This window comes from Folsomia candida, unplaced genomic scaffold, assembly GCF_002217175.1.
Source record: "Folsomia candida strain VU population unplaced genomic scaffold, ASM221717v1 Fcan01_Sc016, whole genome shotgun sequence".
Taxonomy (NCBI): Eukaryota; Metazoa; Arthropoda; class Collembola; order Entomobryomorpha; family Isotomidae; genus Folsomia; species Folsomia candida.
The window spans coordinates 2,364,699-2,381,337 of NW_019091208.1; the positions used below are offsets into that span (position 1 = coordinate 2,364,699).

A 16,639-nucleotide genomic window follows, 5' to 3' on the forward strand; every position below is an offset into this window, starting at 1 on the left:
TTTTATGTACCCGGTGTCTGCTAACTACTCATGGCTGTCACATTGTGGAACATGGTTAATATAAAATGGCAACGGTGACTTTTAGAAAACCAAAGTTGGTAGGCCTTGAGGGTCTCCTTGTGCCCCTTGACTGGTATACCTGGGCGGCGTCAGGAGTGTCCTTCGCCCTTGTTGCCATATTGCTTTCAGGGATTACGTTAAAAAATGGTGCAACATGGAAAAAACTAATTACATATTTCGTCCAATCCTGGGAATGGATCTTGTCCTGCTTGGCCGCACAATATCATGGAACTTGTCGTATTGTGCGGCTCGTACCTCATTTCCCAATATTGGTTATTATATGCGACTTGTCTTTCTTCCTACTGGGGACTGTGTTTTATCAAGGATCCATGTTCTCCTCACTAGTAGCGATGACTCCACCAAGTTTACCTTCAACACTCGAGTCCGTTATTTACTCGAGAATTCAAATTATTACCACCAACTTGTTAAATCCAAATGGTAAAAATTTTACGTCACTGTTAAACTTTGCACTAATTGACAACGTAATTAACGCAACCGCCAAGTCTTCTAAGTTATTTCAGACTTTGACTGACCTTAAGACAAGGCAAAGTCTAATTGATACCCCATCTGCATTTGGCACTGGTCTTAATATTTCTGAAGCACGGGATGTAAAATTCGTGAATAATATATCATCCCGGGTGACAGAAACATTCGCGATTATAAATGTGGAACAAGACTTAACAGCAATGTTAGCCGGGCTGGGAATGAAGAGAAACCCCTATGTTGTCACCCATACGGAGTCACCAATATTTTTTCTAGTCATGCCTCTAAGTATTAGTCGTGGCTTTATGGGTTCCATCATATATCAAACTATTGGTCAGTTAGGTCAGTCAGGATTGAATAAATTATGGGAGGATTTACAAATTACGCAAGTTCTTTTCAATAGGGTAAAAGGCAGAACGTCTGAGGAGCAATATCGAAAAATCTTTGTCACTAGGAATTTTGGAGTGAAGAAAGAAATAATTTTTGAAGAAGCAGAACAAGTTCCGTTTTGTTCACTAGCAAGCGTATTTGTGTTATGTGGTGGTATATTAAGTATCGCATTAGTGGCTTTTATTCGGGAATGGTTGAGCTACGAAATGGTAAAACTTTTAGGTTGGCAATGTTTGCGAATGCTTTCCAAGTTGACAAAACTAAAAGTTTGCAGAAGGGCTAAAACACTGAATCTGAGGAACTGACTAGATCGAGTTGTTCAATCCCGATGAGCAAGTTTTTCAGCTAAACACCGAAAAAAAACAAGATGTTTTTTCTACCAACGATAGCTAGTGGAAATTGTCATATTTATTAAACATGGTTCATTCATAAATAGAGTTGGGCTGACGGACTGCAAGGGTTAATCAGGGGCAAAAGGAAGGATAAAAATAGATTTTTAAAGTGATTGGTTAGCTACGCAGCCCATTCACAGGTAGTCGAGGAATCTGATTTTCATGGAAATGAGAATCGTAGAACTCTTTGTAATACAAAAGGATTACCGAAATTCATTAACTGGACATTCCAATCTCTGCAAGAATTTAACACCGGTATTTCCGAACCTCCTACTGCCGAATCGCATTAAAAATAAGTCCTACAATATCGATGACATATTTTTAAATGGTCAACAATTTTTATTACGGCATTTTTTAATACAAATCATACTTCTTTTATACTTCTTTTATAATTCCATACATATTTAATATGTAACCATTTTCACCTAGGGAAACCATTATTCTTAAAAACTTGTTTCAGAAATTCCCCTGAAAGTTTGGGCGTCCTTTGCCTCTCGGGATCGCTAAAGTTTACAGTAGTCACGCCAAAATTGATTGAATTTCCAAACTCCTGCAAAAAGGCAAGATTACATATGTGCTGTTCAAATTAAGAAGGAAGGAGATGCGGGAAAATTGAACAGATTTCACTTTGACCATTAATTTCGATCGAAATTCACAGCCAATGTTCATGACTATTAAATATTTAAATATTTCCGTGACTCTCTGAATTGAGGTTTACCTACAACATTTACGAAATTCATATCAAACATCATGGAGGTGAAAATTTAAAAAGACCACTAGTTGGCTGTTTCTTAAATCAAAATTTGGACAATAAATGTACATACTTTCGCAAAAGATGGAAACTGCTGAAGTATTTAAATCTACTGAAGTTACAAAACTTATTATATTCGATAGAATAGCTACATATTCGTTACTTCTTCGTGTCTCTAGTCCCGCAAAATAAGTTACGAAAAACAAATGAGGAGTCCAGCTTGGAAAAAATCGTACAAACGCGATTTTCGTGGTCAAAATTTCAACGGCCACGCCGTTTCAAGATCTCGTAAACAACCATCATAAAACATTTTATTTTATTTTATTTTACAGAGAGAAATAATGAACCCCCCTTATTTTTCACAAAACTATTTACACCACCCGAATTGTGTTATGCAGAGTGTAGTAAGACCGTCTTGGATGACGCGTTGGCGCGTAATCCCACTCTACCCCTATCCAACGTATTTAATAATAATAATAATAATAATAATAGCCTTCATTATCCTCATTTACTAGTACTAGGGAATGCACAATATGAATTAGCATAGCACACTAGCCTATTTTCGTGAGCTTACATCCTATCTAAGCCATTTCTACTACCGTCAACGACGTCAAATTACAAATTTAACTAGATGAACAAAACATTTAAATGCAAAAGTTTTAAATCGAATCAACTTAATGAGTTTTGAGATAAAGTCAACTTTTGATACTTTAATGCAAATCTAATTTTTGGTACTACAAACTAGTCGTTTTGAAAAAAATTATTAAATTCATTTTTGCAGAAATTTATTGCGAAAAGATTGCAAATAAATTTATTAATTTTTTTCAAAACGACTTGTTTGTAGTGCCAAAAATTAGATTTGCATTAAAGTATCAAAAGTTGACTTTATCTCAAAACTCATTAAGTTGATTCGATTTTAAACTTTGCATTTAAAGACATTGAATAGGGGCAAGGTGAGAAAAAAACTCTATGACGGTGTAACAAGGGCCTTAAGAAGATCCCTAATCCCTGAAAATTGTTCAAACATACATACCCACTCGAAGTCGTCCATGAGCGTCCATGCCGCGTACACTTGGACATTAACACCATCAATTCGCACCGCCTTAAGCATCTCGTTAATGTAAGAACGATGATATTCCACCTGCCGGTGATCTTCCAGGCCCTCCGCGGGCTTGCCTTGGTATCCATTTTCCAAAACGTATATTTCTGGATTTCCATACCGCCTTTTTATCCAGTTCAGCATCTTTCTGAAACCCCACGGAACGACGTAGAACCCCCAGCCGACGGTTCCCGCCGCACCACTCGGCCATGCGGGATCGTGGCCGAGTATAATCCCGAGTGGAGCCGATATTCCAGCCGAGGCGTTGTTTTTCGCAGTAGGCTCAACCAGACTGGTGGTGTAGTGGGTCATGGCACAAAAATCCCACGAGCCTGGAATTCGTATTAATTGATTCATTCATTAAATACTTAAGTAACTTTGGCTCTGAATAATAATTAATTAGCCTAGCGAACAATGGGGTTGATCACAGTTTTATAATATTTTTGTCAACCGTGTGACGCATGAAGATGTCATATTTGAGATAAAATGACCGATATGTTCCATAGCTTTTCGCATCGATTTCATTGAATCAAATAAAATTCTTTGTAAATGAAATTGTGCCTGCAAGGATCAATATAGCATAGCACTTTCGAATTATGTGCAACCACACCCCCTATAAAAATATTGGAAAAATTAAGAAAAATTGAGAGAATTGAGAAAAATTAAGAAAATTTGGAAAAATTAGAAAATCAATGCACATTATGTAGAACAAGAGTTAAACCTATACTTGCATTTGACATTTGATTTCCCTCTTGAACACGAACATTTTGATGCATCAAAAGTTTCAAAATTCGAAAATTGGCGTTTTTTTTACACACACATAAATCATTAAGAAACACATGGTACCAGCCATTTAAGTAGGACAACCTGATGCCAGATTTTTCTCCTTGGGAAGAGCTACATTTTCAGCTTTTGTTGCCTGAACGGAAACGCTGGTACCCTGAGTAATTTGGGGTCAGAGGTTCTGAGGGGGTGGCTTATATGGCAGGTGCCGTAACAAACGAGAGCTAGTGATATACCAACCTTTAAGTTTTTTATATTTTGATAAGCCAACATTTAAGTAACCCAGTATAGTTAATTAAATGAGACGCATGATTGACTAAGCCCGACAAAGTGCGACGGATACGACACTGATGCGCGATGGTGTTGGAAACCCACCAGAACCCGAGTTCAACACTTTCTCTCGCGAAATATGGAAAATGCTTTTATGGATCACTTGGTCCGATTTATCTCATTTGTCAAATTCATAAGTCGTATTTATCAATCTGATCATCCAATCGAAAAATTGATCGCTAATTTTTCCAATGTGCCTCTGGAAATCGAATTCCATACATCTTGAACTTTTTTTTACTAGCTCTTCCCTCGTCCGGGGTTGTGGCTCTTTGTATACATTTTCCTTAAGTATGGACCACTGGTTCTTCAGGGGATTCAAATCTGGGCCGTTAGCGGCCCACACCCCCTTGCTCCAGACCGTTGAAACTTGCGTCTTGATGAGACTCAAACTCGTTTTTGCTGTATGGGCTATAGCACCATCCTGCATGAAAACTATTTTTCTTTCATTCGGAAATATTTCCTTGTTCCCCATGCTATCGAAATAGATAGGTAATATTTTTTCCATATAATGCTTTGCATTGACTGATTGGCCTTTTGGTATGATATGTAGAGGGGTCACGCAACGAGCACAAAATCCACCCGCTACCATAACTTTAAGCCCGAATTTTGGGATCGCTCTTGATGGTACATCCGACTTGTTTTCTGTCCTGTAACGAACATTTTGTTGGTTCAATTTTGGATATAGTTCAATAATAGATTCGTCAGTCCAAAGGATGTGACTGCGCAATTCTTCACCAAGTCTTTTTTCACTCAAATGGGCACTTTTCTGAAGGAGTTCTTCAAATTTCAGACGGTCATCGATATATTTTTGTGACATGAGAGGTTTTTTTGGTTAGTTTGTAAGCTGTGTGACCCCACTTCGTAGTTTTCACAAATTTTTGCACGGTCACACAGTTAATTTGCTTCTTCTTCTCTTTATAGCGTTTTGAGTCATTTAACTCTCTTGCTCAATTACGTAATGAACTACCGGTTTTCTTGCAAAGTCTGTTTTTAATCATTCTTTTTGTGGTAGGTGACACCTTTCTGGGTCGCCCTGGTCGCTTTTTGTCGTGGACAAAATTTGTATTCTTCCATTTCCAAACAGTTCTGCGGCTGCAGCCCAATTTTTGCACAATTTCTGTAGGTTTAAGCCCCTGCTGATGCAATATTTGTATCTCAACTCTAAGATGCTCATGACTTACACGTTTAGTTGTTCCTCCCATGGTAAAAATTTGAAATAAATAACTTCACTGGTTCAAAAGTTCCAGCTGAATTTGTAACAACCACGCTCCAAAAAATGCATGGGATCGGACTTTATTAACACCCTTTATGACGATAAATCGGAGATTGATGAAAAATTTGATTTATGTATTACGTAATTTATGGACCGCTCGACCAAATACAAATTGTTGCAAATTACAGTATTTAAATGTACAGTATAGATATCAAACGTTTACAAGCATTCGAACTTGTCAAATTTATCGTATCGGTCACAAATGTCTGACGATTTGGGCGTTTGCAACTTGTTAATATATGACATTTAATGACAGCAATTGTTTTTTTTTATTTAGAGCAGCTGGATGTATCTATATACATTCATGGGTCACACCCATCTTCGCGGGAAATTAATTTACAACCAACCAACTCACCTCGCAGTTCGGCCGCTTCGGCCAACGTGAATTTCAAAGGTGTCGACACGCTGCCCAATGTTTTGCTCACTAGCCCCACAAATTCGTCAAATTCGGCGGGATATTTTCCAAAAAAGATTGGAGATGCTAAAACTCCCCACTGGTCAATTACAAGAACTAATTACTTCAACCATACAATTTGAATAATTTTGTGATAGCATTGTTACCGGCGGTGGTACTATGCAATTCTACCGGCTGGTAATAAGTTATTTTTTTGAAGTAACAAATTGCCTCCGGCGTCGGTAATATTTCTATCAACTAAGGAGTAGAAGGTCACTACTTGTCGGGCCCCGATTTCGATCTCCTTTGGATATGTTGTAGTACTACATGAGTGTAGAAAAAGTGAAGGAGCGTTAGACTCCATGAGCCCATTTACGCCCGCCACACCCCCTCAAAGGCGCCCAAACCCCCAGAGTTGTCGCACTAAAATCATCGCCAAAAATCGAGTTTTGGTCAGATTTTCAAAAAATTTACATTTTTGTGATCCCAGATAGTTGCTCTATCATATCCAATAGCAAACTCAACTTTTTTGAAATTTCGAATTTTTTCAATACATACGCTTGGTCAGAAAATCTTCGAAAATATTGAAAATTTCAAAAAAGTTGAGTTTGCTATTGAACGTGATAGAGCAACTATCTGGGATCACAAAAATGTAAATTTTTTTAAAATCTGACCAAAACTCGATTTTTGGCGATGAATTTAGTGCGGCAACTCTGGGGGTTTGGGCGCCTTTGAGGGGGTGTGGCGGGCGTAAGTGGGCTCATGGAGTCTAACCCTCCTTCACTTTTTCTACACTCATGTAGTACTACAACATATCCAAAGGAGATCGAAATCGGGGCCCGACAAGTAGTGACCTTCTACTCCTAAGTTTTTACACTGGGGGCTGAGCAGGATTTAGCCTCTCGCTACATGATATATAACCCATCGATGATAAATTATTAGTGGCACATATTTACATAATACCTTCGGCGGTACATAACAATGGCATCAAAAAATTATTTCGATAGCACTCAATCAGAAAATTTACGGTAATCTGCACGGTAAATTCGGCGATCTTGACGTGCATCTGATTGGCGGGATCCCTTGGTTCATACCACTGTGAGAAGACGGCCATTCCAACTTTTCCATGTTGATGAGGGCGGAATACCTGGTCGTAGAGGCGATACGCCTTCGCGTGAGATCTCAGCGAGTTATGGACGCACCATTTGGCCTCTTCGAGGTTCCGAAAGCCCGGGGCTTGCGTCTGTTTAAGGGGGAATACATAAGTCATAGATTTTAAATCTCACTTGACACCTTTACAATGGCTTTAACTTAAATTTCTAAATTTCCATTTTCAATGAGGATATCAATCAGATCGTTGTAATACTTGAGTCCCGCCGGGTTTATGTAATCTACCCGGCCCGAGGGGAGGATTCTGCTCCAGGATAAACTAAAGCGGTACACCCCGGCCTGAAATTGTCAACAGTGAAATGATTACCATACTTGGGCAGATGACTTATAATCAGATTACAATGTTGTAAAAATGTAATCTCGTAATCTTTAATCTGCTAAGACTTATGAGTAATCTACATATAATCTTACATGAAGTATGCAATTGAAATGTAATTCGATTAATTCAGATTACGGATTATATTTTGACCGAATTTGAGAAATACAAGTTGTGTTTAAGACGGAAATAGGGCCAGGGGCACATAATTTTTTGCCTTATTTTTTCATCATTTGAATTTTTTATAGCTTACAATTAAAATTCCCGCTTTAATCATTGATTATCCACACATTAGTCTAAAATTTTTATTTCTTTAGAGTAACAATAATCAAAACCGGAAGTTTGACAGACAAAAAAAATTTGATTTTCTCAAGATTATTAGAGTTGGCTTTGGTGAAATGCAATGGTGCCAATAATTTTCTTTTACATATTAACTCGATTATATTAATTTATTAGTTAATCATTAATTATCATATTAGTTAATCATATTAACTCGATTCAACCTGAATCGAGCGTTTTTTTTGGAATTGACAGAGATTGAATTCTGGATTAAGGATTATGGATTACATAGTTTCAAAACGTTCTGTCAATATTAGGATGAGTTCAAGAACGATTGAATTGCAGATAAAGGATTAGAGGGACTATGTAATTTCAAAATTTTATGTATTCATCCTCACTGGACAAAGGATTAGGGATTAGGTTATTCTAATCCGGATTAACAATTACTGTTCTCTAATGAAGATTTTATTCAACTCTGGTTTTCTTAGGATATGTAAATACTCACCCCTAAATATTTTAGTAGAGCGACGTCCTCCCGATATTTGTGGTACGAGTCGCAAGCAACATCTCCCGTCGTGCCGTCATGATCTGGTGACGGCTTCCGATGAACGAATTCGTCCCAAATACTTAATCCTTTCCCAAAACAGAGCATTTTTAGCGAGGATTAAATTTTATGGGCTAAATAAAAATATTAAGTATTAGCCCCATAACCGTCTGTAGCATTATTAGCTCACCCTGCGTAGCATGAGAGCTATTGAATTCCTCTTGTCCGTCCGTCCGTCCGTCCGTCCGTCTGTCCGTCTGTCTGTTGACGAGTTTTTTGCATCAATTGATGCGAATTAATAAGTCCCTGCTCCAGTATAACAGGACTGAGGAGCACCACTGGTATCAAACAATCGTTGACGCAAATGGTGCAAGTTAATTCAGCAAATAAATCGAGATAGGACTATAATTTTTAGAATAAGTAGCACCGTTAGTACCGAGCAATTGGTTATTAAAAATGATGCGTAACAATTGGGCCATTTATTTCCCCCCAAAATTCAATGATGCGTAACAACTGGGCCATCTATTTCCCCCCAAAAATCATGTCAGAATTCTGTTCTATTTGTTCGATTATTCTGCACCATTGACGCTAAAATATATAAATTTTATAATAAGTAATTGGGAAAGGGATGCCCTACGCACCAATGATGCAGAAAGTCGGGAGAAAGAACCATACAATTCTTTCAAAGTTTTCAAAATTGTGTATAGTGTTGGTCGCAAATGTTGCACTAGTGGTGCAAACTACGTAGGTGTTTTATTATTGATTTTCAAAAGGTATGTTCCGCACTGTTTCTGACCAAAGTTTTGATGAAATAATAAACTTCGAATACATTTAGGAGGCTGTGATTTTTTTCATCCCTGTGGGTTAACATAAACGCTGGCAATAAATCGGCAAACTTTACCTCGAAGGAAAAAATGCTAGATTTGCAAATTAAATATCGTAGTGTGATTTAATTTTTAATGCTGGATGGGCAATACGTGTCGCAGATTTATGATCGAATGCTTAAAATTTACGATGAAAACTGCCCAACACAAAACACAAATTCAATTGTGCCAATAATTTTAAATGATGGCGAAAAGAGATCTCGGACAAAAAGTCGCCAGGACGCTCAAAATCCGTTTCTTCCACAGAAAGGCTCCGGAAACTAGAGGAACCAATAATGAGAAATCCGTGATTGAAACTGTCCTATTTAGCAGATGAGATGGGTGTTCCAAAAACAACAATTTGTTCCATGTTAACTGAAGACTTCGGTATAAAAATGGTTTCCGTCCTTTGGGTACCAAAATTGCTTTCGGCATCTCACAAACAGGACCGAGTCGACTTTTGCAATGCCAATTTTAGCCTATTAAATAAAGACTTGAATCTGCTCAATATTTTATTAGCTGCACTCTAAGAAACCTGGTGATAACTATCACCGCGCGGTGGTCATATGTGACTCTACCGGAATGGTGACAGCTGCAACCACCGAACGGTGACAACTGCACCACCGCACGGTGATTGATCATCACTAAGCTGGTGATGGGCATCCACCCTCCGGTGGTCTTCTGCCACCTGCCGGTAGAGTCACATATGACCACCGCGCTGGTGATAAAATTTCTTAGAGTGTGGATATGGTACTTGGGTATACTATTATGACCCGGTGACCAAATAATAACTCATTCAGTGGTAGCACGAGGGGTTGCCACCGCCCGTGAATTGAAAAGTGCAAAAATCTGACAAAAAATTGATGATGACCATTTTCAAGGATACCAAAGGTCTCCTCCTTATAAAATTTATTGCTGGAAATACTACAATGGGGCTGTGTGTGCAGGAACCCCGATGGTGCTGCGTCCTGCGGTTGAAAAGAAACGTGGGGTCAAAATAAAGAGTTGGCCTTTTTTTAGACGACAACGCGCCACCTAATACCTGGCTGTTTTAGAGGGCTGCTGCAGACGAAAATCTCTACCTGCACAAACCACACCCCGTGCAGTCCAGACTTGACCCTTAGTGATTATTATTCGTATCGAAACTTAAAGAAAGACATCAGGGATAAACGGTATTCGGATGATAATGAAATCAAGTCGTAAATTTTGGCATATTTTCGAGGTAAATTTTGATGAGTTGTTGCTAGCGTTAATGATAACTTACAGAACTGAAAAAAATCACAGCATCCTAAATGTATTTGAAGTTTGTTATTTCATCAAAAGTTTGGCTAGAAACAGTGCGGAACATACATTTTGAAAATCAATAATAAAACACCCACGTACTTCCGGATTTTTATGTTGTTCCGTTTATATTTCACAATTGGTGCAAGAATCTATGAGAGTTACAATCTATTTTGTCGGCTTTTCCCGTACCTTTGGTGGAAAGTTATTTGCAAATCATTATTGCAGGGTGAGCTACTTCTAACGTTACTACGCTGTAAATAATTTTGAAGCAAATCGTCACCCGCGGAGATACTATACTGCTCTATTTTTGGGTAACGATTTAGGAGACCTTTAATCACCAGAAGGAGACAAGCCAAAAACTCGTGTATCAAACACACGTGACGTCGTTATTAAAAAATTGAACATTTTTATCTGACAATCAGACTTTTTTTTACATGACAGTATTAATTTTTTTAAATGACGACGTCACGTGTGCTTGGTGCATGAGTTTTGGACTTATCTCCCCCTGGTGATAAAACGTCTCCTAAATCGTTACCCAAAAATAGAGCAGTATAGTACCTCCGTCGGGTGACGATTTGTCTCCAAATTATTTAGAGTGTAAGGTTGAAGGCCCATCCGGGGTACAAAATTTTGAAAACTTTGTCAAAATTGTATGATAATTTCTCCTAGATATTCTGCACCCTTGGTGCGTTTTGAATCCCTTACACCATTGATGCAGAATAATCAGAGTCACCCTGAAATGATTAGGATATAACTTTGCACTAAAGGTGCAGAATAAGCGAACAAAGAGGGCAAAATTATGTAATTTTGATAGAATTATGCACCAATGGTGGAAAATAAGCGGAAAAAATAGTTAGCCAATTTTGACGTAGATTATTGCATACCAATTGTGCTACTAATTTGGATTAAAATGGTTTTGGGACTTATTAATTAGCATCAATTGATACAAAAAGCTCGTGAACAGACAGACAGACAGACAGACGGACAAGAGGAATTCAATAGCCCTCATGCTACGCAGGGTGAGCTAATAAATGAATAAATTTCGTGCATTTAGTGAGACTACGTAAATACTTCGAGGTAAATGACGTCCTTGCTAGTAGCAAGAATAAAATTCTTGTCGCAGGAACAATTCGTTGTTGTAGGTTACATTTTTTTGACTTGCAAAATAATAATTTTCTTAGGTTCGTTGACACTTTTGTAACTGGAAGAACATGAACCTGAAATCTAAATAAACCGTAGTAACGTTAGAAGTAGCTCACCCTGTAATAAAGATTTGGTAAGCACTTGCCCCAAAGGTACACAAAAATTCAACAAAATAGATACATAATTTTTATGCAATTATGCATCAATGGTGCAGATAAATTATACAAAATAGATCAATAATTATTATGCATCGAGGAAAGTCCAAAAATTGTGCATCACTGGTGCAGAATTACCTACCAACGATCAACGATAATTTTGAAAAATTTATGTCAAAATTGTCTAATAAAATCCGCCGAGTAGTATGCATTATTGGTGCGTTATGCATCAAAGCCCCCAATTCTTTCGCATCATTTGGTGTTTCCGATTGTCAGATACCAACGGTGCTATTAATTTATGAAAAAATGGACCAGGGACATTTTAATCAGCATCAATTGATGCAAAGAACTCGTCAACAGACGGACGGACGGACAAGAGGAATTAAATAGCTCTCATGCTACGCAGGGTGAACTAATAATTCGAAGAATAGGTGCAGTCAATGCTTACGTTTCAAACACAATTGCACAAAAACAATTAAAATCCTGATCTACAATTATTAGCTCGCCCTGCGTAGCACGGGAGCTATTGAATTCCTCATGTCCTTCCGTCTGTCTGTCTGTCTGTCCGTCTGTTGACGAGTTTTTTGCATGAATTGATGCTAATTAAAAATCCCCTTGACAATTATTGAATATATTAGGCGCACCATTGGTATTGAACAAACCGAATCGAATTTTTTAGTAAATAAATAGCACAGTTGATATCTAACAATCGGTAACACAAAATGATACGAAATAATTGGGGGATGGGATGCAAAACGCACCAATAGTGCAGAATATCCGGGAGAAATGATCATACAATTTTGACAAAGTTTTCAAAATTATGTATCCCGGATGGTCGCTACTGCTGCACTAATGGTGCCGGGGCTTTTGCGTCATAACCGGCATATATGTATATAATGCATATATAAGAGTTGTGACCTATTTTGTTGGCTTATTCCGCACCTTCAGTGCAAAGTTCTCTCTAAATTATTATGACAGGGTGAGCTACTTCTAACGTTACTACGGTTTATTAAGTGTTACTTAATTATCTGAAATTGCACTCCAAGCTGTAATGCCTATTAATGTTTTAGCTCGATTAGGCGGGTCCTGTCAAACAATTGGAATTTCTAAAGCCACGCCTTTATTCAGTGTGATTCATGATTTCTAAATTATGCTAAATCTAGTCCAGTACATCATTTTTCTCATCCTATTTTGGCAATTCTTAAGTCTAAGAGCGTAAACCCTTTAATAGAATTGGTTCGTAACGACAAAATTCGGCGAAATAAAACCGTGGAATAAAATTCATCAGTTTTAAATTTGAAACCGAAACAAATTATGTTTAGTATGGACAAGAAGTTGTACATACATGATTGGGCTATGTAAAATTTGTAATACATAGATGCATGCAAATTTTTGTGCATTTCTTACTAAAACTCAGAATCCTAGCAAATTTATGTATTAAGAGATCTTGGTGGTTTCTTGTTCATTAAAACCTTAATGTTTTTCGAACCCTGCGGGAAATCAAGATTAATACATGCATACCGGGATAGAGTCGAAGAAACAGGAATATTCAATACCATTAGTTGATTGTCGCGTGACAATAAATAAGTCGTGACTGGCGTCAAAATAATTTACACGAACACGAAAACAAGTTAAATGTTGAGTGGAATGACTTTCAATCCTTTTACTTGTTTACAAAAACTGCATAGTTTTCACTTTGACCTGCAAAATATCAAACCGAAAATGTCAAAAGTCCTTAAAATCATGTATACTTTCTCCATCAACCCTTGGCTGTTTTGTGTTACGAATTTTACAACTTTGTCCACCCATCATGCCCAACTGTAACTCAGACATTGGCAGGAATGACACCTTTTTATCTCATATCCCATCAGTTGTTCTGTCGGAGAACATCTTGAGCAGAAATGAGGCTCGAACTATGGACGATATCAAGCACAGTGTATTAATTATGTGTCCAATCGTTTCGAACCGGTTTCCGAATTTCATTCCAGGAATGCACAAAGGCCACCAAGTGATGTTCGACTTGATTGAGAAATCATCATATGGATATTCTCATACAGCCCTGTTTTTAGTATCATTAAACTTCACTACACTGAATAATATAAAAGTAGGGTTTCTCAAAATCTCATACGTGGATTACGGCAATGACCCCTTTGAAGGTCCGCCGATGTACACTGCAAACATCATCTTACTGGATATTTCGGAAGGAAACGATGTGTCTGCAAGAAAGTGGGGTGTGCTACTTTTGTAAAGTCGGGTCTCCCATCGTTTGGAAAGATTTAGTAACATTCAGATTACGCCTCGCATTTGATGCTTCAACCCTTGTTAATTCCCATGGAAAGGGGGCACCTGCATATATAAATCACATGGGTATGATTTGAATATTTTAAAAATTGGTAATTTTCTTCCAATCCACCTAATCTTATTTCAATAAGTATCAACATATATATGTATTACTCATTGTCAAATAAGCGTTTTTCTCTATTCAGTTCTGCATAGTATACCAGTTCGGTCAGAATGCTTGAAAGATGCGTTCTATTTGGAGGGAGATAGCTGCTACCCATTTCAGTTCACCCTTGGCATCCTCCTACGGAAATTTAACTAAACTGTTGCACCGGAATCCAATAAATCAACTGCAACTGGTCTACACATACTTACCGCATTCAACCCGTTGGAGTTTAATAATCAGAGAATGAAACCCATCCATCTCAGTATCAATTCGCAAACAAGTTATGGATTCGTGTACTGCCATTATAAAAATCATTTCATGCCGCCGAGTTGGAGGACTTTTGTATTGTCGTTCGATACCTGGATCTGGGGTTGGATTTTGCTCACTGCCATCGCTCTTGGGGTTTTAGATCAAAGTTTTCAACAAGGTTGTAACGTGTTGGCTGCTCTGGTTGGTCAATTTTGTGGAAATTACAGATGGCCATTTCTGTCGCTGCTGTGTTTCATGGTGCTTATGAACGCGTATTTGGCTGTCGTTACAACCCACCTGATAAAACCCCCGCTGGAACAGCAATTTGGTACTTTTCAGGATGCTGTTAGCGAATCAAATTTCAGGTTAGGATATTCATATATTTGCTTTTATTAAAACTATTTGTAGAGAACGTGAAAAAACGTTGGATACAACAATTAGAACATAGTTCATTATTTAAGTTCCGCTTTACGTAGTAATGCAATTATATTCGTGTCTTTATCCTAGATATATAGTGACCAAAAGTGAGTCTATCCAATATGAAATAAGGGCTTTTGAGGCGACGTTGCCGAGGTATCGAAACATTTCTGGAAATAAGGAGCATCATTTTCGGGTTGTTCCCGAATTCAGTAAGCGAACATTGTACACAAATCCACTCAAATTCTTTCACACCTTAGCTAAACACCATGGAATTATCCTTCTTGTGTCGAAAACAAGGGCTTTTCAACCATTTCTTCACGACGGTGCAACGAATTACCGTATGGAAACTGTGCAATGCAGCATCATATCCGAGGATAAAGTAGACGCCTACAAATATTATTGGTCGACCCAGTTCCATCACTCCACCACAGCTTATAACTTGATGGAATATGTTCAAATCTCTGGAATTCAAACCCTTATTACAAATCTGAGACAGGAGAAGCTCTTCTACAAATTGTTACCGCAACAAAACAAAAATGCCACTATTGCTCTTGGTGAGGATTCAGAACCGGTGGTCAGAAGGACCAGGGAAGATATCCTTGGGGTCAGGAAACCACAGAAAATGCCCTTATTTGAGTCCAATTTACAGAATCTATTCATCCTCTACCTGGGGATGCTGGGCAGTTCAATTATAGTTTTCGTTGGTGAAAACAAAAAATCCGAAGGGGTGTATCGCCAATGCAAAAACCGTTTGGATAGGTTTCACAAAGATGCTTCAGATCGCTTTTAGAGTTATAGATTGTGTCACAATTTAATTAAAGTCGATTACTAATTGCTTTCTAGACTTTTTTAACTTTCTACATAATTACGCAATCAATTACATATCAACACCACGGAGTACAATGGGAAATAAATTACGCTGCACGTGAGTATGTGATAAGTTAGGTTCAAGAACACATCAATTGTTTAGCATAATGATTTCAATAAAAAATTTAACATACATTACATTTAACATACATACATTTAAGCCTGCGTTATATTTTTTCTCGTCGCTCTATTGAGCGAGAAGAGCTCTCGCTCTGCATTTCCTCTCCATGTTACGCATGGGTCCAGAAATCTGATCTGATTTTTCACTTTGCGAGTTTCAAAGTGCACGCAAAAGTTTGAAATTTTCACAATATAATTATCAATAGTTTTACAACAAACTACCTTGGACCGATTAGCAATTTTGATGATAGTTTTATTTATATTAATCAATAATCCCAATATCACAGAAATATTGATTAATATAAATAAAACTATCATCAAAATTGCTAATCGGTCCAAGGTAGTTTGTTTCAAAACTATTGATAATTATATTGTGAAAATTTCAAACTTTTGCATGCACTTTGAAACTCGCAAAGTGAAAATAACATCAAAATTTAACCACTTTTTGTGACTCGTCTCAACTGGTCATAGAGTATGTGTAGTGGGAAGTTCCTACCACACATACTCTTCCCACTGGAAACCACTAAAAATGTAAACAACTCCAGATGATATTTGCAGTTTTTTGCAAAAAATTCAAAATTCCCACCGAAACTTGTGAACTTTATACCCCACCGAGTTCATCAGTTTCGCCACTATGTGATTTATGAGGATTGGTTTAACATCAAATATAGCTAACTCTTAACTGTATGTATGTCATTTACATACATTTAACATACATTATTACAAATTTCGAGGTTTTCATACATATACATCAATAAATATGTTTTAAGTACTTTCATAGGTGTGTATTTATCACTTTCTAATAACATCAAAAATTAAACTTATGTA

The 16,639-nt window shown here is 37.6% G+C and overlaps 1 protein-coding gene across 1 annotated transcript; it reads right to left on the reverse strand.

The window, feature by feature from the left end:
* Positions 1-3,043: 3,043 nt before the first annotated feature.
* Positions 3,044-8,372, reverse strand: LOC110856498 (lactase-phlorizin hydrolase). Its single transcript, XM_022104977.1, has 5 exons — positions 8,226-8,372; positions 7,270-7,404; positions 6,983-7,198; positions 5,917-6,055; positions 3,044-3,507 (listed from the first exon to the last, which is right to left on the reverse strand). Exons 1-5 carry the CDS (start codon positions 8,370-8,372, stop codon positions 3,044-3,046), a joined length of 1,101 nt encoding a protein of 366 aa, XP_021960669.1.
* Between the last annotated feature and the right edge of the window lie 8,267 nt (positions 8,373-16,639).